This window comes from Centropristis striata, chromosome 24 (genome assembly GCF_030273125.1).
Source record: "Centropristis striata isolate RG_2023a ecotype Rhode Island chromosome 24, C.striata_1.0, whole genome shotgun sequence".
In the NCBI taxonomy this organism is placed as follows: domain Eukaryota; kingdom Metazoa; phylum Chordata; class Actinopteri; order Perciformes; family Serranidae; genus Centropristis; species Centropristis striata.
Window position 1 is genome coordinate 18,678,971 of NC_081540.1, and position 26,433 is coordinate 18,705,403.

The 26,433-nt window shown below is 38.9% G+C and overlaps 1 protein-coding gene across 1 annotated transcript in view; it reads right to left on the minus strand.

Annotated features, from left to right (window-relative positions):
• Positions 1–367: 367 nt before the first annotated feature.
• The window catches only part of pudp (pseudouridine 5'-phosphatase), a 43,317-nt gene continuing 17,251 nt past the window's right edge, over positions 368–26,433 (minus strand). Inside the window, exon 4 of the mRNA XM_059327582.1 lies at positions 368–763. Coding sequence (XP_059183565.1) covers positions 587–763 — 177 coding nt within the window. The 3' untranslated portion in view covers positions 368–586. The remainder of the gene's footprint in view (positions 764–26,433) is intronic.

Genomic DNA, 26,433 nt, shown 5'->3' on the forward strand with positions numbered 1-26,433 from the left:
GAAAAAAAATGGCAGCTGTGGTTACCAGAATAATTCTGCAAAAAATACAGTACAAATGTAAACAACTTTACAGAACAACTTGTAAATTTTACTGGCATTTAGTGTACAATAAATAATAACCGAATGTTAATTTAGTGGTATTCAATGCGCAATAAGCAAAATCTGCATGTAAATTTTGCATAAATAATTAGTATAAAAGCAGCATCGTCCTGTTACATTAGCAGTAAAGGATGGCATAATCTAAAACTTTATTTTTTTCAATTTTTTTTTTAATTACTACAGTTTTAGGATGTAACATTTACAAGTTGTTCTGTAAAGATGTTGACATATGTACTGTATTTTTTACAGGAATATTCTGGTAACCACAGCTGCCATTTTTTTTCTGTAAAACAATGGGACATTTTTACAGTGTAGCATTTATTGTTGATCTTCTATCTCCCCCTAAAATCCACTGCTGCCCAACCCCCAATTCTGTAAAAGGGGGCCGAATGATAGGGGGTTAACCGATACCTTGATTGTGTCCTGTAAAGAATGAAACTGAAGACCTGCTGTGTACATATTGTGGTTTTTTGGTTTTATTTCTGGCTCAGTCAAACGCCGGCAGGCCAAAGAGCTCCGGCTCAAACTTCTCCATGCTGCGGAGTCGCATTGTGGCCTCCTGGGTCAGGCTGGGGTCCAGGTTGTCATCGGGAACCATCACCACCTGCATCCCCGCAGCCAGTCCCGCCTTCACGCCGTTGGGAGCGTCTTCAAACACCAAGCACTGAGCAATGACGGGAGGAAAACGAAATGATATTATCCTATAAGCCTATTAGGGGGTACAGACGCCGCAGAGCTGAGAGCAAAAACAAACAGCAAAATGGTACAACATTTCCATTTTTCAGTGTCATGAACTTGGTATTCCTCAGAGAGTACAGTTTACCTCTCCCAGGTGGAATATCCATTTAATCTACAATTACAACAATGGTGCTCCATGTGGCACCATGTCATTGGCATTGTTTATATATTCAGTCACAGCCTTGAAGATCTATGTTTGTCATATAATGTGTTTATATCATCTATGTTTTTGAAAACAAGTTTACTGAAAGTAAACACAATTAACCCCTTAATACCCCTCAGAGATATATGAAACTAGGACAGGGGTCGACAACCTTCACTAACAAAAGAACCATTGTTGGCCAAAACGAGAGCCTTACAATTAAGATAAAACAGCCTTAATTGAAGCCTACCAACATTACTAATAGGTCACAATGAGCAGGTATTAATATGGTTTTCTTAGAATGCAGTAAGGATCCAAGTGCAAATAAGAGGCTAGACTCCTGAGAAATATCTCAGGAAAGCTAGCCTGGCAAGGGAAACTCAAAAACTATACTTGAAGTTGGAAAAATGTAGAGGTTAAGGTGCCAGGCCGTAGTCTTTCAAAAGCTATGATGCACATTTTAGTTGACTAAAATTAAAAAAAAAAAAAGTTTTACTGCTGTTTATAAACCACACATTTTTACAATTGAAGAATACAGATTGATTTGGGCCTATAGTGTGAATAAAAGTGGTCCAAGCACAGAACCTTGTGGAACACCATGACTAAAATTACTGTGCAGTGTCATACTGTATATTACAATGAAATGGGTGGAAAAAAAAGTGATTACAGCACTTTAAGAGCTACATTTACAGGGATTTTACTGACAAAACTGAAGAGCATAGTGTTGTAAATTTACAAGAATACAGTAATATACTGCAAATGTAGCCACTGTATTTCTAAATTACAGTAAGAAACTGTAAAAAAAACAAAAAACAGTACTTTGAAGACAAAGCTGCTTAAACTTTACACTAAAAAGTTTAACAGTGTAGTCTATATATACTTGGGGCCCTACTAAAGGGGATCCATGAACCCCAGACATATTGGATCCACAGTCACCGTGCTGGGCAGAAACCTCCATATAAGGGAATAGAAATTGGTGAATCCTCCTCCATCTTTGTACAACAGGAATACTCATCACCATACTCATCAGTACACCACTTTAGTGTGGCACCTACTGTTGACCTGCTATCTCCCCCTAAAAATCCACTCCCCACAACCCCCAATTCTCTATAAAGGGGGATGATTGCCAAGGGGCTGATATTAGTATGTGATTTATTTTTGAAGAAATGTATAAATTAGCATAAACGGTTTAGTTTTAACCCCACCCTGAGTTAGGTATAGCAAAAAAAGAAAAGAAATCAGACTAAGTAGTGTCATCACTTCATTACTTACTTAGAATGCATATTCTATGGAGATGTACTTCTGTGCACTACAGTTAACATTTATTATCATTTGGCCACAATTATGTTTATTGATAATATCTTATTTTAAGATTGTTAGAGGAAGAAGAAAAACTATTTGGCCAAAGTAAATCAGACAGAAGCTTTACAACATGCTGTTTCCCATTAATGAGAATATTTATCCAACTACAGGAAGAGAGGGAGCAGAATGTGTGGGGGAGAGTCTATATAACACAGAGGGAGACTATTCCTCCAATGTTATAATTGGATACCCATGTATTAATGCGTTTGTAACAATTTACAGCATGTACAGTCAGAGGGTAAAAGTTCCAGCAATGGCATGAACGCCTGTCGTATTGAACCAATGAGGATTAATGCCTCAAACACCAAAAATAAGGGATTATGGTGAGAATTTGAGAATTTCACCACAGGGAGGTAACAGTTATCCTCTTATATGTCAAAGAAAACTGTCTTTCTGTGTGAAGTTTCTTTTGAAACAAGTTGCCGCGGTAGTGAATCCTGTCTGTTACAGTCTCGGGGAATGGATGTCATTTGTGAGGCAGAACTGTGTCGCAGAGACATGCCAAGCCGAGTCAAAGTCTGAGAAACACGGAGGCTAATTGACATTTGAAATACTTAACTGTGCACATGTTCAAACAAGGACATTCCAGCAGCTGCAGTAAATTAATACGGCTGAACCGTCACCAGGAGGTTAATCTTTTTCAGTATCCAATAATCACATTGAAAGAGTGTGCAGACAGGAAGAGGAGAGGCTCACTAATCTTAGAGTTTAATACCAACAATTCAAGTGTTTGAGTTGCAGACAAAAAGCAAGGGCATTGATAATTACACTGAAATGGCTGCATTTCATATAGGCTGTTCCTGTTTACGTCCCTATTATGATGCACAAAATTCAGATAGAGGGCAGATTATGATGAATCCATATACTGCATGAAAAGTGACTGCATCATAGAGTTGGATTAACCTGAAAAATAGAGGTGCGGGAAAAAAGATACAGCATAGTATAGTGATATCGATTCAAGTATCGATACTAAACATTCTGACGGCCGGAGGCTGTAGTGGGCTCACTTTTTGGAATCTACTGGAGATACTGGTATCATATGAAACTAGAAGATCTAATGAATCTATAGGCACCATGTGCATCAGGACATCTTGTAGTTTTGACTCTTGTAGTAGTCAAAAATAACGCTGCAAAGTTAGGCTTTTTTGTGTTTTATTAAAAAAAAGTCAGAGCAGTAAAGCTTAAGGTTGAGAAAAAGTTTGATAAAATGCTGCAGTTGTTGTCGTCCATACATGTCCATACATCAGTTCAGTTCAGTTTGACTGAATACTTTGTTGGTCAGTCTGTGGGTTTGACTCTCATTGTGGAGAAATAAAAAGACTGAAGTGCGAAGAATACACTGAGTTTTTTCTCTTATTTGACAAAATTCTTGATTGAATTTAATTTTGTGGACACAAAATGCAGTTAAACAGCTAAATCACATTATATTGTATTGCAATACTCACCATATTGCAAAATGCTTAAAATCGTAATAATATTGTTTGCTGATTCCTACCTCTACTGCAAAACTTAGTAGTTTTAGGTTGTAAATTTCCATCCGTCCATCCATCCATCCATCCATCCATGAAACCCCCATATTTTTGAAACCTAGACTGTAATTTCCAAAGTTTTGTGCCTAAGTGACCACACTCGGGTCCCGGGGGGCTGGAGACTATCCCAGCTGACACTGGGCGAGAGGCGGGGTACACCCTGGACAGGTCGCCAGACTATCACAGGGCTGACACATAGAGACACGGACAATTTAGAGTCACCAATTAAACCTAAGTGCAGGATTGTGGGAGGAAGCCGGAGGACCCGGTGAGAACATGCAAACTCCACAAAGAAGAGCCGCAGGCTGGAGTCAAACCGGCGACCCTCTTGCTGTGAGGCAAAAGTGCCAACCACTAGACCACACTGTGTAGCCCCCTAATGATGATTAGAATTATTGAAATTGGTCCAGTATTGAATGAGATCAATACAGCAGACAGCCTCAAAACAGCCTGCAATCATCCTTAAAGTGCTTGGTTTTGCCACTTTTTTTTTGTTACATATACGACAAGATTGATTGTATGCATATGAAACCAGATGGGGGGGAAAGAAGAACACATAGCTAAATTGTTGTCAGATGATTGCTGATGGGTTCTGAGATTGCATTTCAGCCTCTTTTGCTCTCCATGCTGATTATATGCATGCAACCGAAGCCCTTACATGGTCAATACTATTCAGACTACAAACTGAATCCGTATCCGTTTATAGAGATTATGGTTTTAGTGACTGAATAATGACTTTAACCTGTTACATGGTTTTTTGTAGCCTATATATTAAATTTTTTTTATGTTTCTCTCTATTGCATTGACAGCATACCTTGGGCTTTATCAGCATTTGTGCTTTCAAACCTGTCATCTGTAAGTTCTTGTCAGGTTCATGTTCATGCTGACCTCTTATCAACAAACCATGAGGTCTGAACGATGAGTCATCAGGACTGAGTCACCAAACCATCAGAAAATGTATTTAATGCTAGTTGAGCTGTAAAACTCCTGCTAAAATGACATCACATCACAAAATCTTGTGTTTGGTCTGTTTAATTTTAGACCACAAACAAACTGTAGAGTTCAGAGTCCACCTAGAAGTGAACCAAGACTCAAAGTCTCTTACCCTGCTTTTAAACAGGGTTTTTTTTTTTTTTAAATGACCACTGTGAAACTAGAGGCCACAGTGTTAAACTTGTTGAATTGTTGTGGAATGATTTAAGTAATGTCATTAGTTTGCATATTTTTTCCCAAATGAGCCACATTTTAAGCCAGAATCTACCCCAATATACACTTTATTAATCTGTAAAGTAGTGTTTACAATCCATTTTCTTTGTCTGCAGCTTGTATTTATTGAATGCCTATATAGTAAAGGTTACACAAGCTAAACTTAATTGCACAAGCCTTAGAATTATGCACTTGCACAAACTGATTTTTCACCGCTTGTCAAAGCTAAATATTCTATTACCCATTCAACAAGGCAGCGAGAGCAGGAAGCCCATTTCCTGGACAAAAGCACTGTTTTGTTGGTAAGTAGGTAAGTGAAGTGTCCTTGGCTCAGAATCACACTGAGGAGGAGTGAGTTCATTGTTTAATCACAGAGGCCTTTGGCCCACTTTTGTAATCCCTCATGAATACTTATACAAACAGCGGAAAATAAGGAAATAAAAGTCTATATTGATTTTTCATGCACATGTACGTTCACTTGCTGTAGTCTCTGTAGACTCACTAGACGTAGACTGTTCACTCTAAACTTTAGATGTAAATTTAGAGTGAAATCTGAACCGTATTATGCTAAGTTGATGATAATTGTGGAGCTCCAGGTGACACTTTGGCCTGAGCAGATGGTCCTAAGGGAGATATTAGCTGAAAAATATGTTTTAAGTGATCCACAATTTTTATCTTTCAGAAGGCTGTAAAGAGACTCACCAGAGTAAAGGCTATTAACTGTCTATGATGACATAGCTTGTAAGAGTCGCTCAGTCTTTATTCTGCCACGCTGCCATTAGCTGTGTTTCCTTTAGGGGGGAAAGTGGAAAGAGGAAAGTCTCAGGCCACACCCTCTCAAAAGTCCACTCACTCTGTATGTCTCCATTACAAAAAGGGCCCCAGAGGGATTTACGAGGCCCCGGAGGTGACGTATGGTTTTGAACCATCGCGTAATCTTTTAACGACAGTTTCGACCGTGACATCACAAACGCGACAGATTAAACACGGGAGACTCAACTGTGGCCGCCGTCGCTAACTGTGCACAACATCAACAGCTGATCATAAACAAAGCAGCATGGCTAATTATGCGCAGCTTCTCCGCTGATCATACACAAAGTGATTGTGAACAGTTAGTGATGCCGGTTAATTCACAGAGTGTCCGGTGCTTGTTGTAAACAAACAGAGATCGCTAAGTGAACACCTCCTGCAGCAGCAGCACATACACACTGTACTGCTACAGAGCTAACTGTTAGCCTATTAGCAATTTTCAGACTGGACGCTAAGGGGTTAACATCCCCTCCGGCTCTGCAGCTGGGAGAGACTGCTGCAGGAGTACTTTTGCCGATTCGAGTCGTTTTTACTCTTCTCTCAGCTCGTTGAGAAGAGTAAGAAGGAGTCTCCAATAACACCATAAAAAGTCGCTGGATTTGTTGCCAGTCTCTTTCTTAAAAAATAGTGGCTAAGGGGGTCTGAAAAGTCACTAAATATAGCAACAAAGTCGCTTAGTTGGCAACACTGCTTCATCGGCTTGTCTACAAATTGCGTGTGTTGTTGTCGTGTAGAGTACTACGTCACATCCTGCTTAGCAATCTATCCAATCAGTAACCGGACTTTTTCAGGGGAGAAAAAAGGCCCTGCTCTTCTACAGAGATGAAAACAGGCATGACAAAAGTCCACTCCGAACGGCTCAAATTCAAATTAGGGGTGTTTCGGCGAGTGAGACCCGTCTCATTCCGGGTATTGGGTGGTAGTGGAAACAGCCCTATTAATACCATAAGGGCAAAAAATAACATAATACAAGTACAAGAGCTATGACCTGGTCTGAGCAGGCAGGATGCAGACTGTACATAATATACTCATCAGTTTTATTTAGTTTGTCAAGTCTGAAGTGTATCTTAGATGAGTTAATGCAATTAAGCTAGTCTCAGTTTGTTTGTTTTTAGTACTTTTGCCATAATCTCCTGTATTTCTCCTGTGATTGCAATAATCTCCTGTATTTCTCCTGTGATTACTACAAGTAAACACTGATCTTTTTACATCGAGTTGTAAATTGTGCCTTTGGGTCTAAATCATTTGCTGTAGCCAATCAGCGTGATAGAACTCAGCAGTATGAACCACCATCCAGACACAAAAGGATTCATTATTGCAGGTGGAGCCCTCAATTTTGAGCCTTTATTTCAAATTCACATTAATATATGCTACAAATAGCCCTTCAACCTGAATTTTTATTCCCCTTTGTTATTAAAACCTGTGGATAGTGAATTCATTATTGGGTTAAACCACTGCTTTAACTTTGTGGTTGGAGTAGCACTTCATGTGAATAAAGGAAACAGTTCTACAATGAGTCTAAAGCTCTACAAAAGCCACAAAAAGCTAAGTCTCAGAGAAAGCCTTAAGGACCTTTATTCGTCTCAACTCTAATACTCAGGTAGAACAAAGAGGCCTCCACGAGTCTCTTTAAACCCTAATTGACTTCTATGATGTCACTAAGCCTGAGACTGGAGGATGTTGAACAATGATGGCGGAAACACAGAGTGCACAACGGAGGACCCTTGCTAATTCCCTTGATTGGGAGCAATTAAAACTGGTAATTACCCAATGAGCTAGTGAAATGACCCTTTAATCTGCTCTCAATGTGCTGTATTGAAATGAATGAAAACAGCCACAGATGCATTGCAGTTCACAGTGGATTGATGGCTTCGGTGGATTACAAGAAGAAGAAGAAGTTTATAGCTGATTGCACACCATTATGTGTCTGTACCACATGTTGAGATACAGTATTACTACCATCTTCAAGGACCATTGGCAGAACTGAAAAGCCAAGTGTAAAACACAGTCCAACCAGATGTTGGAAAGGTGTAAAAGTATCTCTCTCCCTAAAACACTGGGATTTTTGCTGGAGTGCTCTGCATCAGTACCACCACTACATCCTTTTTGAAATACATGAAAGACCTCTGCTTATTAGGGACTGAGCACTGAAAGTGTGAGGACCCTATTGTAATTGGTCCGTTTATTATTATTATTTTTCTGGAAAATGAATCGCCTTTTTGGGGCCTTTATCACATTCCTAAACTCTCCATATTTTGGAATATACATCTATCTCCATCTATCTCTACATATGGTAGTGTTCGCAGGAATGGACGTGGCAAAATGACTCACTAGCGCCTCCCTCGAAAATTTCAAAAAAGCCTCACCATATAGGATTTTTTTATGTAGAGACACGAAATTTGGTACATACGTGTATCATGGGAAGACGCACCAAAAAGTCTCAAGAACCCATACCCGAAAACGAACAGGAAGTCAGCCATCTTGGATTGAATATCGCACTATTAATCGTTTTTTGCCATTCCAACACCACATGTCTTTAATTGTCTTAGTAAATCAAGCTTTAGAATACAATAGAATAGCCTTTATTGTCATTGTATATAATACAACAAAACAACCTAAGGACAATAAAGGTATAAAAGGTATAAAAATATCACAAACAAGAATAAATAATTGGCATGAAAATATTGGAATATAGAATAAATAGCTATGTAAGTGGAAAAGGAGGATAATGAGGAGGAGTGGTAGCATACAGAGGTAATGTTATTATATGAATATAAATATTATTGCACTTAGACAGTAATTGCACTGGAGTGATAATTGCACATAAAACGTAACAGAACAAGACGTAGCAGATACAGAAAACAGATGGAGGTTATGTATGGATCTACTTGTTTAAAGTACCCTATTATTTATTTATTTCAGTTTATAACTGTATTTTTAAAATACCACCACCAACTGTAGTAGGCCTTACCCTGATTTGCATCAATATAACAAATTATAAACATTTGTGTTCAGACTCTTTCATTGGGCTAAATATGAAAGAGTTGAAACATAAGTATCTGGGGTTGAATTGTAAAAACATACCTTACACATTTGTTAAACACATATTCAACCTATTATTGTCAGTAAGAACAGTTAAGTATACACATTTCTACCTCAAGTGACCACAGAAGGAAACCACAGCAGCATCAATAGCTGAGTACTGCTGACTATGGCCCAAATCCATTCCCTACAGAGGCTGTCACACAAAGAGGAGGTGTTCTGCTTGTTAAACAGCCAGACATAAAGCAACAAAGCCTCATAAAAATGTAACAAGGTAAATCCACTGAAACTCACTTTCCCAACCTTTTTAGAGGAAGAAAAGAGTTTAACCACCTTTTCATGTCAACAGAAATAAAAAAAAAACTGAATTCTGCGCACATCAGAGCATGTATGCTCACTGACGTAAACAGAAAGAAAGAGGGGGAAAAAAAATCACTATTTCTGTCAACTGAAGGTCAAACATCAGCAGTACTGTGGGTTTAGTTTTTATGTTTATTTCACACATATATATATAACCCCCACTGCTTCATGTGAAGCTGCACAATCCTCACATTTTCTCTGAGAATACAAAAACAAAATAATAGACGAGTAAAAAAGGAAAGCATGTCATGGCCAAACACATTATAATACACTGTAAAAATGCTTTAAATTAACTATAAATTCCTGTTAATAATGCTCTTAAAGTGCTGTAATCATTTTTTTTGTCTCCCAGATTACATTGCAATACACAGTATGAAACTGCATGGTAATATTCGTCACGGTGTTCCACATGGTTCTGTATTTGGACCAATTTTATTCACACTATACAGACTTCCTTCAGGAGATATCATTAGAAAACATTCGATTAACTTTCATTGTTATCTCTGTAAATAATTATCTTAAAGTGCTGTAATCACACTTTTTTTCCTAGATTGCAATATACAGTATGACATCAATACAGTAGAATACTGTTCAGATTTCACCGTAAATGTGCAAGGTTTATGTTTTTTTGCTATTTTACTCGATTCTAACAGAGAGCTGTCTATTATTAGATTGGATTTAAGGTTTTAGGATGACTCTTGCTCTCTCTTGCACTTGCTAATTAACATAGGCCTAATTAATACACACTGACAGATACAGGACTACCATCTAATAGATAGAAACATCTATCATCTGCAGATTTCAACATCAGACATGATGCCAGAGTTTGATGGTCTTCCAAAGAGAGGTTATACCCTGTAGGTTAAATAACCTTTATCTAATTCACTATAGCCCTCTGGAAAAATAATGTTGCCCAGCCCTGATGTCGACAATGGAATACCTGCATTCCCAGTGGCACAGTTTTAAATACCACTCTTTAATTTCAGACGTCTCTACGGGGATTGATGGACTCCAGAGGCTTGTTTCAAATAAAGGAGAAATGAGACTGGTCTCCCTTCAAAAACAACACCATAAGCGCTTTTTACAGGGAGAAAAAGAGGACCAATCTTTTACATTTGAGACTGTCCTCCCACACCCTCTAGTGGTGGTGAACGGTTCAAACAAATGTCAGACTTTCACCCAGGAGAGCAGGGTTCGTGTCCCATGCAGGCGGCAACCTCCGGGTCTGAGCAGGGAGGCAAACCAGGAAATGCCTTATGCTGCATTCTACTGAAAATTCCAGCAGGGGGCGCCAAGTTTGGCTGCAAAAAAATTCTGTCCATTCATTGCAGTGCAGTTCACTTGATTTATTACCTCAGACATTTTTTTTAGGACAACACTATGGTCTTAATCACTAGTAAAAAATATTCAAGACAATTTGATGTTAATAGTTCAAATAATGGGGCGTCCCGGTGGCTCACACTGGTAGAGCGCTTACCATTAAGGCTGAGTCCTTGCTGCGGCGGAGCCTGGTTCGAATCCGGCCAGAGCTCCCTTTGCCGCATGTCTTCCCCTCTATCACCCCCTTTCTATCTATCACTTTCAATAAAGCAAAAAATGCCCCAAAAAATAATCTTTAAAAAAAAAATAGTTCAAATAATGGCCCCATTTAGAAGAAATTATAAGAAAAAGAATCGTATGATTTGGGGCGTGGCTACCTTTGATTGACAGATCACAAACAAGGTGAGCCGTCATCAGGAGAGAAGTAGAACAATGCGTATCGACGGTAACGTGTCAATAAAGTTATGTATAACGTTATAGATATAAAAAAGGACGTTTACTGATTTGGTCTCATAACTTTGACCCTTTCACTGTATTTCCACTTAATGACAGTTTATTTGAACGTTTTGTTCAGTAAAATTGTCTTGTTCAGCGTTTGGTTTGACTAACAGACACTCCAAGGCGTCGCTGCTCAGTTTTCTGAGGTAAGTAACGTACATTTTGTTTTTGTTTTTTGCTAGCCAAAATGAACTTCCCGGTTAATGCAAACATGAATTAGCAGCGACTTCACTCAGTCAGGTTGAGGTGCTCCCCGTATTGGAAACAAGATGGCAACGCAAGATGCGACGAGTGTAACGCTTAACTCGATGCTTCCAACGGGCCACAAACCAATGAGTGACGTCATGGTCACTGACAGATTTATACTGATTTATATACAGTCTATATTCCCATGTGAAAACAAAAGTTAAGTGTCATTAAACAATACTGAACTTACGTAACTTCAGTGTCTCACGTCACACTCATAACCACTTCACTTCCGGCATTTGCGTACATTTATTTACTGCTGAAACTGTTTTTATGACGCCTTACCAGGAAGTTTATTTTGCCCTTAACCTATTTTAGTGGTTTTCTAGTCTACATTCAATCAAACTGAAGTTTTTTTACAACCGTGAATCTACATGTATGTATAACGACGTGTGTGCTAGAGATAGACCGATATATCTAGCCGATATATCGGCCGATATTTGCGTTTTTTACTTGTATCGGCATCGGCCGATACCTGCATGCATTTGCCGATCAATGAGCCCATTTCACCGAGCCAACAGCAGGCAAGGCTCGGTGCACCATCTGCCATTCTCTGGTGAGCTGCTGCTGATACCGGAAAAAAGAAAAACACATTAAATATGTGGATCATCTGAGGCGCCACCACCTCGAGGCCTAGAACAACATACGGATCATGTTAATGGAGGGAGAAAAGGCAATATCAGCTTGAAGAATCGGTCCCCAAAAAATCGGCAGCACATATCGGGGATCGGTTAAGACTGATGTCAAAATAATCGGTATCGGCATTAAAAAACTCATATCGGTCGACCACTAGTGTGCGCTATTTCTAAGAACGCATCATGGGTGGAATTGACAACCTAGTCTGTCGTTTAGGTTGGAGATCTTGTTGGGAGAAAGGGATAAAGCAGTTGTTTCAGACTCATTGGCAGCTGTAGCTCTATAAGTGTGTACCGTATTTCACTGTCACTGAACAAAGTTTCAAATGAAGTCCCAGTGGTGCTGGCTGGTCTCCTGACTTTGCTTCCCTCTGGGTGAAACTGCGAGGAGACGCAGTACCCCTCCCCTCTTCAAAAGGTGCCATGGAAGATTTTCAACCTGTCCTCAGGCCTACACCCAAACACATGCAAGATTCATCAGCGCCAACTGAATCTGGATTCACTGTGTACCAGAGTCAGAGCTGCTGAATGGGACAAGACAAAGGGGATGTGGGGTGAGGCCAGAGCTGTAAACTGTGCCTGTTTGTGCACAGATACATACACACACCTTTCCTATTGTCTCGGACACAAGTGGCCCACGAACACAACACAAACCCTTTTTCGAAGAGCGTGTTGTGGGACAGCAGCTGATGCCTGCGTGCTGTGATTTGGAGAAGACCCAGGCCTTGTTTGCCTGCAGACAGTGCTGCAGGCTGTGGACAGCACTTCAATAAGAACGCCTCCACAATGAGCAGCGTCCTGCATTTCAGCTGGGCTCAAAGGCGCCCATAATCAGGAGGATCATTTCTTTACAGACAAGGATCACACATGGGATTTCACACTCTTAATAACACATTTTCAATACTTAAAATGGCGCATAGGTGCCGAATTTAATGCATCAGTGCTCTGTAATGACTGGCAAAACTACACATTTCCACAATCATTTATTGATCACATTAAACTGACAGGAGAAGAGGCTGTGGGGACTCTAAAGCAGGAAATATTAGATTGATATCAATAAGATGTTATTAATAATAAAATGTATTTTACTTCTTTAAAGAGGCTTTTCTTCCACTGCTCACCTATTTATTATTTTTGATTCAACTCATTCATTGTAATGTTTTTAAATGGGGAACTTAAAAATGGAAAGGAAGGATTTCTATGTGAAAAGTGTAAATTTGTTAATGCATGCTCATAAACGGCATAATTCACTAGTAAGTGTACATGATTTATTGATGCCAACCATGACTACCTATTGATATGGTAATTGTGGCTATATTTATGAAGTTAATTATTAATCAGATTTCGTAATTGATAGTTAATACAACTGTATTGTTTATATTGGATACCTCTCTGTTTTACAGAGTGGTACCCCTAGGTGATTTAATGTGAATATATTAACCATTTAACACTCTGATATAGGCTTAATCTATATCAGGCCTGGGCATTGGACAGCCCGCCTGAGGTTACCCAGAAATTAGAAATCAATACAACCGCAGTGCTTTTATTTTGAAGGCGGTTTAGGTGTATCTGCCTGCATGCATACCCACCTGCAAAGAAACACGTTCCACAAATACACTGAGTTACCTCGGTACCTTGTCAAAAACACCTATTGCTTTTTGCATAAAGTTAATAAATTACTGGTTTACTGAACAACATACATGCTCTTTATTGTTTTTGTGGTTTGATTGTATGTTTAGTAGCATTCCTGGCTGAATGATGGTCGACTCTTTAATAATAAGACATTCCTTGGTCACCTTGTGAATCCACCGTAAGAGCTAACAAACATTAGCATTAGCACTTGAGCAAACAAGAAATTTTACTATCGTTAAGACAACAAATATAGCCACTAATATATATATGACAGAAGAAAATAAACTTTAACAAACCTTGTGTCCTGTCAACCAGTCACTATAGAAGCCTTTTTGATACTTTATATCAACTTTATATGAATTACGACACACTCATTATTTACCGTTCATTTTTAATTTTACTGTTCCACCTGTTATTTCCTGTCACTACCTTTCAAAATGAAAGCACCCATTTAACACTGGATGGCAGCTTTTCAAAATAAAAGCATCGCAACATTGTATTACAGCTAGAACATTTACAAACCTGAAAAACAAGCTATATAATACAAAAACACCAATAGGAACCTTGCTAAAGGCCATTTACAGTTGTGTTTAAAATAAATGGAAAAGTGATATAGTGATTGGGGTATTTACTACTTTTTACTGCTATATTTGATTTACTCCACATTAACAGTCTTATCATAACATGTACTCTATTCTGTATATCTTCTCAAAAAGCTATTAAATTAATATTGAGCAGAATTTAGTTCAGAGTTTTGGTCCTGGTAGTGGTATTGGTCATGTGGCCCCTTGAGAAAATGAATTGCCCACCCCTGATCTATATGTTGGTGTCAGCATGCAGAAACCTTTTCGACTTCATCTATTCTCTTTCAATACACAGTCCTTATAAAAGGAAAAAGAAAAAGAAATTAGACGAACATTCAGCTCTTCCAACACAAAAACCCCTGAGAAATACACTTTTAAGTACAAGGACGTCGCTCCGGACAGGATTTAAATAATTAAGGACCAGCGAGTCTGCAGATTTAAAATCAATCCACCTCCCCTTAAAATACACAATAAAGGGGCTCTACATTTCTGTCTGTCCTTGTGCTTAGAAATGTCTTTACTTTTGCTCAATAGCTGTGTTGCCATGAACACTTGTAAGCTTCAACTCTCATAAATTCGATTCATAAAGCACCCATTACCCAGGATCCAGAATTCTCTCTCTCTCTGATAATTGTCTTCTAATAATGATCTTTGCTGTGTTGAGCCATAAGCGCTGCACCACCAGGAGGAGTCTACAGTATTTCCTCAATTTAAAGCCCCGCCCCTATTAATGACCGGCCTCATTTAGTAACCGGGTGTAAAAACAATTTTAAGTAAATAAAAGCCGGCCTCTTTAATAAGCCGGGTGTCTTACCGGTGTCAAAGTCTGTTCCCCCGTCGATATGTGTCCCTCTTACCTTAACCTGCACCAACCTGACCCCTGACCCCAACCAGTCCTCCTTTAAGTTGCTTAACCCTTAATAGGACACTCATTGAAATACTTGCAAATTCCAAATTTCAACCCTAGAGAAAATTGGAGGATATTACATACAGCCAGAATGTGTAAAAAATACAACAACATACGGACCCGGGGGAGGCGGGTAATATTTTGAGAATAAAGTTTACGAGATTTAAAGTGGCAAATCTATGAGAAAAAAATGTGCAGATTTATGAGATTTAAAGTGGTGAATATGCAAGAAAAACGTTGTTTTTTCCCACTTTTTCTCGTAAATCTGCAACTTTTTTGTTGTTGTAGATTTGCCACTTTAATCTAGTAAATTTGCAACTTTTTTCTCGAAATATAGTCAAGTTCTCCTCGTACCAGTCATTGAAGAATAACTCTGTTTGTACGACTTTTTTTTTTTTTTTTTACATTGGAAGTCAAGGCCAATAAAGTTAATATTATTATATTATTATCATAATGATTGGTCAGATGTCATGGTGTCACTGTCTGTGACGTAGCCCAAGTTTACCATAACCCCAACCAGTTCTCTCTACAAGGCATAACCTTAAACTTCAATCCTAACTCCAACCGCGGAGGTGATGCTACGGAGAACACCATTCAGGAAACATCGTTTGACGGGGTAACAGATTGACACAACACCTGTATTTTGAAGTTTGGCCACAAGAGTTAGTACTGTAAGTAAGTATGGTTGTTTCTCCCGCTGTCCTAGTCATTCTCTGTAAAGTCGACCCGTTTATGCACGTTCTTCTGGGCTTTTTAGTAGTTTAGACATTTTAAATCCTGCTTAAAATTAACATTCAGCTTGCTGTTCATTGTTTGTTTACATCCGACTACTTCCAATATGGCCGACATCCAGGTAACTGGCTACAATGCCCCGTGTAAAACATTCTAAAAAGTGCCAGTCAGAGTAGTAGAATTTTGTTCATATTTTACTGTCAGTATAGTGTAGTAAAGGCATCTCTACATCAGAGACTTCATAATAGTCTAATCAAGTATTTAAACCTGGATGACAGTCCGGAAAATCTGGACTAGGGTTGCAAAGGGTTGGAAAATTCCGGGTAAATTTCAAGAAACTTTCCATGGGAAGTTAAGCTGGGGAATTTTAGAAGTACAGAAAAATGGGAATTATGGAAATTGGGGGTAATTTAAACTAACTGTTTCATATTCAAACATAAATATAAAGATTTATTTATTCCTATGTAGAACTTCTAACTATCAAGTTTTAATTCTTTCATTGAACAACAAAAACATGAATTGTTGAGTTGAAAACATTCATTGCATGAAATCTGGTTGGTTTAGTCAAGATTATGCTAAAACATATTTTTTTCCCAGCGTGCTGTTCATTGTTTGTTTACATCCGAGTACTTCCAATATGGCCGACATCCGGGTAACTGGCTACAATGCGCTGCGTAAAACACTCTAAAAAGCGCTGGTCAGAGCTGCTCTGATTTTCTTTTTTAAATAAAAGCCTCCTTCTAATAATAGCCTGCCCCTATTATTAGCCGGGTCCCAAACTGATTTTTTATTAATAGAAGCCCCGGCCACTGTTTGAGGAAATACGGCAGTTGATCATTGATAAAGCATTGAGAAGAACAAAGCTTTTCCAGAGAGAGATCTGCCATGCTTGACTTGTTGCTTGTTTAACTTAAAGACTTTTCCAGTCTTTGACACTGAGGTGAAGGCAATTTGTCAACTGCATATCTGTCCGCCTCTCCACGTTAACATGGCAGTGAAAATCTTCACCGTAGAAACCGTTCGAAAACAGCTCTTTACTGTATGCTAAACACTGACTAATTGTCTGCAAATACAAATTCAAGCTCAGCAGCATCTCGGCACTCTCGTACCAATTACGCAATGGAAAGAAACTATTTCTGCAGCTTTCCATGTGAGATATACGCCTTTGGCAGTGGATGGTGTGTTTTCCTCTGTCAGCCAGTTTTGTAGTTTCATATTTGGCTCCTGGCTTCAAGTCTGTTAACCAGTTTAGGTGGACTGGGATTCGGTTCAAGACTTGGTGGACTGTTTGATGCGGCTGCCATGTTTTCATCTTTTTGACATCTGCACATAAACACCCAGCGGAGATGACTTTGGAGTTGCAGCTTGCAGACAACATCCAGGGAAAGTATTGAACATTTCAGTGCTGAAGTGAATTCTTAAAACATATAGTTACTGTTTTATGTATATATATCATATACACATTATAGATGCAGTATGTGTACTATCTTAAGAGATGCACCCGTGTTCTTTTGTTTCTGATCAGATTAAACTGCATTGGCAATAGCAACTTCCACGCTTGGATCTATTATCTATCTATAAAGCAAGAAGCGTCTGTGTGTGTGTGTGTGTGTGTGTGTGTGTGTGCGTGTGTTTGTATGCGTGTCTAGGGCATATCTCGCTGACCGTTAGTCAGACTGACCTAAGATTTTGTATGTGGCTTGTGCATGGCACAAAGCTGTGCATCTTCGATTTAAGATTTTTTAATTCATTTTTCAAAATATTATTATTTACGTAGGACGTGTTGCGGCATTGCACTGTTTCTGATCGGACGCCTTTTAGGGAAGCCCCGCCCCCCTTTAGGGAAGCTCCACCCCATTGTGTGATAGGCCTACACCTGGTTACTAACACAATTCACTCTGGATTTCCACCCTGACTAATCTCATCTGTAGGTCTATTTAGCCTACCTATCTTTAGGAGTTTTAAAGTGCGCGACAAGATTCAATTTTCCAATAATATTCGAACAGATTCCAGCGAATATCAATGTTCAATGTGTATGTGTTGGATGGTGTGGTACCTTATGAAAAGTAAGTGTTTTATGGGGTTGCAGACGTTGTTGTAGCGTGATTAGCATGCTAAGTGCAGATATAGCTTTATTCACGTCTTATGTTGCATTACTACGTAATTCAGGGATGCTATTCACGTTGCTTAGCGTAATGCCCATACTCATTTGATATGCAATACAGTATATCAGCTAATTGGGTTCATGTTTATGTACTTTTAATGCAGCACACTGTGTAATGTGCTATCCCACGATTAGCATGCTAAGCGGAGATTTAAGGCCTTTCTTCTGCATCAGTTTGATCCATTGAAACAGTAAAAACAAAACTTAAGCATAATACAGACGAAAATATAGCGTTTCTGTGTTATTACGCAAGACTATTACACCTCATTGTACATGTCACTTTCACACACAACTTCATTTGTCCACAATTGAAAAATCTACTTCTATACGAATACATACTTCTTACGGACACTGCACTAGTTCCAATAGATTTGAAATCCTGTCAATTCTGTGGTTTAGGTCAGCTATATATGTGTTTGACTTTATACTCCACTCTTACTCCAGTCCCTTTTGTCCTTGGAAGTTTGCTGTCCTTGAGTTGAAAAACACCTAATTCAGCTGCATTCTGCTGAAAAGTTGTATGGAAAAACCCTTTTCAACATAACATAATACATATCTCAAACAGCTTGAAATATTTGCACTGTCTATCATAGTATGAGATGGATAGACAGTTTCTGGGCTTAACCCTAACCGTTCTGGTGAAAAGAGAACTTTGTTTTTTACATGACTGTTTATCAATGCTTCAATGACAACTTTGAAAGAAAACATCTCTCATACTTTATTCATGGATAATGTTGCAATAAATAAATACACATATGACTGGTATAATAGTCAAGATGGAAACTTAAGAGACTCAGAAGATGTCTCCACTCTGTACATTAAGGAGAAGTGGGAGAATGAATTGAAGATCAACATTACCGTAGAGGAATGGCAGAATATGTGTGAAGCACAGCACACAACCACAAACTCGAGAATATGGCGGGAATTTGGGTGGAAAAATCTGACCGGTTTCTTCATCACCCCCAAATTAAAAAGTAAACAAACAGGCATGTACTGGCATACATGTGGAGAAAGGGAAGCGAATCATACATATATTTCCTGGGGATGTCAGAAACTTGTATGTATGTAGTGAATGTAGTGTTATGTACCTTGGGAATTTGAATCAGTATGTCCTGGTCAAAGACAGATATCTAATAAAAATACTACTGGTCACATGTAAAAAAAACAATAACAAGAAGATGGTATAAGGTCGAGCCACCAGCTGTTAATGAATGGTTAGAAATCATTAGAGAAATCCATAACATGGAGAGAATGACATATAGACTTAGAATGAAGGAAAACGTCTTTTTGACTAAATGGGAGAAGTGGACGCAATACGTAATACGTGGATCTATATGTACACTTTGATGTTTACATGTGGAGCTGAAAATTTCAATAAAAATTTAACTTAAAAAAAAAAATAATAATAATAGTCAAGATGTATGGCTAATGCAAGGTGTGAAATTTTAATGAGTCCATGTATATGTCAAACACACATGTGATTAAGGGGAACTGTACTGTCCGTGAATGTGCATCAGGCATGCAGTTGAGTCCTGCGTGCAGTGGCCAGTGAATAAGCGACAGTGACGGATTGCCCACTGCATCTTCTAAATGATCCTGGAGCCGAGGGCAGCTCGAGCGAGGGATGTGTAACATCTCTCATCTCTGTTGTGGAGAGCACAAATAAATCCAGTGTTGATGATAGACAGACCGTAAGTATCAGTGTGTGTGTTTGTGTTGTATCTCAAAGGTTGGCTAAATGGTTCAAGGTTGTTTCTGAGGTCTTTCCTTTCCCAAGGCAAAGCTCTGACTGGCTGGGTTAACAACAAGAAAATGCTGTTATAAAAGTCTGATTACCACACTGATGACTAGCTTGACAAATGAAGTAGTCACTGACCTTTTTAAGTATTAAGATACTACCCACAGGCCAGGGAAAGAGAACAACATGTCAAAAGTGTCTGAGTTCGTCAAAGTGTTTCTAGATTTCTAATCCCCTGACTCATCAAAAGTATTTGAGTTCGTCAAAGTGTTTCTAGATTTCTAGTCCCCTGACTCGTCAAAAGTATCTGAGTTCGTCAAAGTGTTTCTAGATTTCTAGTCCCCTGACTCGTCAAAAGTATCTGAGTTCGTCAAAGTGTTTCTAGATTTCTAGTCCCCTGACTCATCAAAAGTATTTGAGTTCGTCAAAGTGTTTCTAGATTTCTAGTCCCAACTCGTCAAAAGTATCTGAGTTCGCCAGTGTTTCTAGATTTCTAGTCCCCTGACTCGTCAAAAGTATCTGAGTTTGTCAAAGTGTTTCTAGATTTCTAGTCCCAACTCGTCAAAAGTATCTGAGTTCGTCAGTGTTTCTAGATTTCTAGTCCCCTGACTCATCAAAAGTATCTGAGTTCGTCAAAGTGTTTCTAGATTTCTACTCCCCTGACTCGTCAAAAGTATCTGAGTTCGTCAGTGTTTCTAGATTTCTAGTCCCCTGACTCGTCAAAAGTATCTGAGTTCGTCAAAGTGTTTCTAGATTTCTAGTCACCTGACTCGTCAAAAGTATCCGAGTTCGTCAAAGTGTTTCTAGATTTCTAGTCCCAACTCGTCAAAAGTATATGAGTTCGTCAGATAAATTACGATAAATGCCCTGTAAAATAACCCCAACACCCACCGTCACCCTACGGTCATATACTGTAATCCAAAATACGATAATATACTGTTAAAATAAATTATAGTACTATGGACTGTAAAATAACAGTTAAATACTGGCGTCCCTGCTGTCAGTATTTAACTGTTATTTTACAGTGAAATTTGTTACAGTGTAGTTCCTCAACTGGTTCCTGTTAAGGGCCAACATTCCATTTTGTAAATTCCCAGTTTATTCCCATTAACTCCCATGGAAAGTTGCCAACTTTGAAAATTTTGCAACCCTAATGTGGACACATGACTCCCTTGTATTACTTCAAATGATATAAGTGCTGGAAACCGGAATGTTTGGCAAGTTAATTTCTTCATTACATCAAAACGAATCAATCACAGAAACTAAAGTTAAATCTGCATGTTGTTTGGAGCTGCCTGGTGTAACTTCCAGTTTGAAAAGCGCTTTTAGAGACTGCTGAGAAAGAAACGCAGCTTGACATGTTTACTGACTGACACAATGCATTCACTATTACTGAGTGCGTTTTCATTTGGAGATAACTTACCGCTGTGCTGAGTGTAAAGAGATTGCAATTGGCTCAAAGAAAAGCCCGTGGACAGCCCAAGGACTTAATCAAAACAAAAAAATAACCATTGAGCCAAAATGAGTGTCTGCAAATCTTACAGCCACCCTGCCTCCCTTTGCTTTGCTTGCGATCTGAGGAGGACCCTGCAGCAGGCTTACCCCCCCCCACACATTTGAAGTCTTTGCTGATAAAGTATCCAGCTGGGAAAATACAAACAGGGTGGAAGGACAGAGTATCTGCATGGAAGTTGAGCAAGTCATATGCTATGGTAGATAGGCGGCGAGGGAGAGTGTGGGCTAAGTGGTTTTAAATCAACTTGGCCATCACTGCACTTTAAACCATTCACTGACCCATAATATTTTGTCAGAGTTTATTCCGAAAGCTTACCATCTTGAATATTTTAGAGAGTAGGAAACACAAAGTGAGCCTCTTAGCATGGACACCGTTGGAAACCACTCGGGACTGGTTTTGGTCGATCTATGAAAAGTTTTTAAGGCACTCTGCTTCACAATTTCACAGCATCTTTATCTTAAGAGATTCCATTTGGCACAATCAAGCATCAAAGTGGAGAAAATGAATGGCTGGAGGTCAACAAACAGACCTTCCCCCCCTCATACTGGATTAGAGTGTTGATTCTTTATTATGTGAATCCTTGTAAATCCCTGATAGTTTCTGAGGGATGAAAGCCAATAAAAAGGTATGGGGGTGGGGCAAGGTCCAGAATCATAGTTGCCGTGTTGTTGCAGCATCATTATCCGCACATCCAAAGCCCCCATGGCCGTAAGGGAATTCACCGACTCTATCTACCGCGTGTGAGAACCTTTTCTTACCCGCTCTCATTTCTCAGGGAAAGCTTTCCCTATTTTAATGCTCCTTCACTAAACTGTTTGCAATAAAAGTCTTATGGTAATGACAAAAGCCAGTAACAGAAATGGTCATTTTAGCATTATATCATAGTTAAATGGAAGTATACTTATATGATGTGTCTGTTGTCCGCCAGTGGTAAACATTTCCCTTTGAGGTTCACCGGTGACAGAATATTGAATAATATAAGTATTGTACAAAGGTCAGACAGTGACATACTGTATATTGCAATGCAAACTAGGAGAAAAAAGCATGTACAATGTGAATAACAGTGGTCCAAGGACAAAACCTTGTGGAACACTATGACTAACTTTATCACACAGTATAATATTGTATATTGCAATGCATATATTGCAATGCAAACTGGGAGAAAAAAGCATGTATGGTGTGAATAAAAGTGGTCCGAGCACAAAACTTGTGGGACACTGACTAATTTTACCATACAGTGTCATATTGTATATTGCAATGCAATCATGGAGAAAAAAAGTGATTACACAGGAATTAACTGCAAAAAGTTTTAAAGTACAAGCTTGGGTTGTATTTTTGAATAGGAAAAAACAATGCAAAATGTTACATAGATACCTATGGCAGCTCCATACCAGTTCTTGGTACCTATTATGGGGTCAAATCATGAAATTCTTTGGAAAATTACTGAAAAGATTGTTGATTAATCCTCTGAAGGTGCTCCTTAAAAAAAGCCAAAAATATGCTGTTCACCATAGAAATAAACTGTTAAACAGACATTATTGTTGGAGTTTGAACTTTCCGACAATCCTTAAATAGGTTTTGATGTTTCTGTTAGAAAAATAAATTGTGTTATTTCTGTCAAACTCACTGCAAACTTTTCTACGGGTCACATTTAAAATGTTAAAATAAAAATAAAAAATAAACCAGATACTGTTAAAAACATTACATTCCTCATGAAAGGTCACATGACAAATATTTACTGAAAATTGGATGGAACAGCATGCTATTTTCACAGAGCAGAGAGGAGAGGACAGGAGAGGTTGTAAAAATGTAAATAGTTATGTATTATATATATTATGTATATTATGTTTAGCATGTGGAGACCCTTTATTCCCCAATATTCGTGACACTTGTGGGCACTTGGAAAAGTCAGAGAAATTCAACCTGGTTGAGATGCAGGACCTTTATATTGCAGTATAATACAAGGCCACGGGAAGTAAAATATAAAAAGAGCACAAAAAAAAAAAAAAAACACTTAAAACTGCTTGGGGTTCAGAGTGTTAAGTTTCAAAAATTACAAAAATAGAGATTGAAAAACTACTGAGTGATATTTATGTTGACTAAGCTATTATTAAAGTTGTCAGGCATTAAAGGGGCAGGTATTATTCCAATATTGAAAGGTTAAGAGGGAAGAAAATGGCAAGTGTATTTTATTTATTTTTTACATATTACATGTAATTACATGCCTTCAAAAACACTATTAAAATAGTGACAGCTCATGCAGTGTCACTTCAAAATTATGTTTCACTTTGCAAGAATGTATCAGTTAAAAAATCAAGTACACGCTGCCTTGATTCCTCTGTCATCCTAGCTCTCCCTTCAATAATTAGCTCATGTCTTAAGTGCTTAAGGGAAGCCAGTAGGCCTAAATTAGAAATTAAAAAGACAAAATCTATGCTTGGTGATTCTGACCCAAAAGAATTGTGTTTTTTTAGTAGGTGTTTCCTTGGAAAAATCCTCTGGTTTGATTGATATAATCAGAAAAAGTAGGTAGTTGAAACAAGAGGTGAACAAAGAACAAAGAAGCCAATCAAGTAGTGAGACTGGGAGAACAGAGGTAGTTTTACATAAGAGTCTTGCTGCCTCATTTATTCGGCTGCATTTTCTTTCATTGATGATTTATTTAGACTTGTGACATAAGTCCAGCTGGGATGGGACAACAGAATCAAAGACTTACTCTACAACAAAGTAAGGGAAAACAGACATGAAATATTTCTCAGGTAGAAACAGAAAGAGCCACACAGTGCTCTTAAAACTTTATCGCGTATCAGAATTACTCCTACTGCAAGGAAGCACAGATGGACTGACAATGCCAACTGAAGCTCATATGTATTACTGACATCAGATTCAATAATCAGGACTTCAGGTGATGGTTGATGACCAATTGCTGCATAAAGTCGGTTTAAGATGCTGTTACAATCCAAAAGTTGAAGCGAATTTCGAAGCTAAATGTGAAATGTTGCATTAAAGAAAATGCAAATTAGAGAGGTTTCCATCAACTGGTTTAGAGCAAATAAACAAAGCTGCAGTAACATGCTTTGGTCAGAAGATGGCAGTGTAATGTGTTGTTGGAAGCTAATCTGTCAGTAAATAGGAGAAGAAGTAGAGATTGCCAGAAAAAACAAACAAAAAAAGAGTGTATATGCGCATTTTCTTAAGTTTTATCGTATTTTGATATTTCCACCAAACTTTTCTCATGCAAATATTCAAATTGAGTAGAGAAATATGTTGATGGAAACAGAACTGGTGTGCTTCTTGTGAGAACCAGGATGAAACCTAAATATTTAAGGGTATCCAAGAGCGAGCAGCACTTCAATTCAGTGGGGTGAAGTAGTCCACTGCTTTGCAGCGAAAGCAACTGACATGTTCAATGTGTTAGGTAAAACAGCCTAAAGCCAAGAATTTGAGAAACTTCCTCTCTGAGAAAAACTTGGAAAGTTGGTGAGAAGTCTTTTCAAAGGCAGACTTGTTGAGTAAAGTGATGCGGTTCCAGTCTACCACCGATTTTCCACATCACCACAACACTATGGAAAGGGCAAATATGGATTGAACTCTGGGAAGGCAGAAAGGCAAGTAGAAGCACCCTAAAGGATCAAGTGTATCTGGCATGGACCCCTGAGAAGCACTCTCTGATGGCACTTGTATACTGACCAAATCACCGCATTTGAGGGACAAACATAAAGAATGTATTGGCTTCCTTGTATTCCTCAAATTATACCCTAAACCTTATATGTCAATTTACAGTGAAATCTAAACAGTGTTCAAATTTATTGATGTCATATAGTAATTTGCAACGCAATCTGGGAGAAAAATATGTGATTACAGCACTTTAAGAGAATGTTGTTATTGAATTTACAAGAATACCGTCACATGCAGCAAATTTGTTTCTAGTAATACACTGTATGTTCTTTGCAGGCCCAGCTGCTGCAAGTTTATCTGTGAAAACAGGTGGGTACAGCCAAAGCTCAACTGTGTCTAGCCAGAACGACAGATGCTTTAAGGGACCACCCAGACCAGAGACTAGCCTGGCTAACGCCAGACTATATCACAAAAGAGATATAGTCTGGAGACCACCTATTCATTTTTCCGTAGAGGAGGCGTGGTTTACGATCATCCAGAGCCGTTTATTGGTTGCTACGAATGCCTATCATAAGCGTCTATACGTAGCTCTTAGCCAATCAATCAATTATACCAGATGGTGTATGTAGAGCGACAGGAATTCGACGAGGAAGCATCGAGGAAAAAGACTACTGATGTTTACACGATGGCGCCGAACAATTATTGACGTTTGTGCAAGATATATATGAGTAGGAAGAAGTACACTCCACATATGCACTCTTCAGACATATATTTTTCCAAAAAATATATTGATCTGGTCCTCCATCAAGGCGATCAATGGTGAGACGACCACACCGACCGGGGTCTCGCTAAAACCCATTAGCTTAGCCACTGACGGGGCTAGTTGGTAGATTAGGCTTTTGCCAAATCCTGTTGGAAGCAAGGCTAAAACATGCTTTTTGGTGGTGATAAAGGAGTGTAAAGCCAAACGTTGTTCTTCTTTTAAAATAAACTTTGGCTCTAAACTATCTAGAACACTGTCTACAGCTAGATCGAAAGAGAGCTTCGTGTCTGCTGCAGCCATGTTGGATCCGTAAACAAACTACAAGCTTCCATCTGTCGAAAAGTACCCGTCTTGTCTTGCCATCCCTCCCCGTTCTGTGATTGGATACCAAAAGCAGGGCTAAGAATCGGCCATGGACACCATGCCGCCTTGCAGTTCCAAACAAAATTGAGCGTGCAAGGCAGCATGGGAATACCCAGGCTAACCAGAGACTGCTTTGTCCATGTTGTGCATCTGATGGATATGCTTCTATTTTAAAGAACCCAGCTGTCTGCATAGGTCACTTGCCTCAAGTGACAGCTTGCCTCAAGCCCATCCATCCATCTACTCCTTAACCGCTGATCAGAACTCTGGTCGCTGGGAGGGGGAGGGTACACCCTGGACAGGTTGCCCGACTAGCGTAACCTAAGCTGCATGTCTTTGGACAAGGGGAAGGAAGTCGGACCTGGAGAGAACCCAAGCTTACAGGGGTAAGACATACAGAAGAACCGCAAGCCAGATCCAGACTCTCTG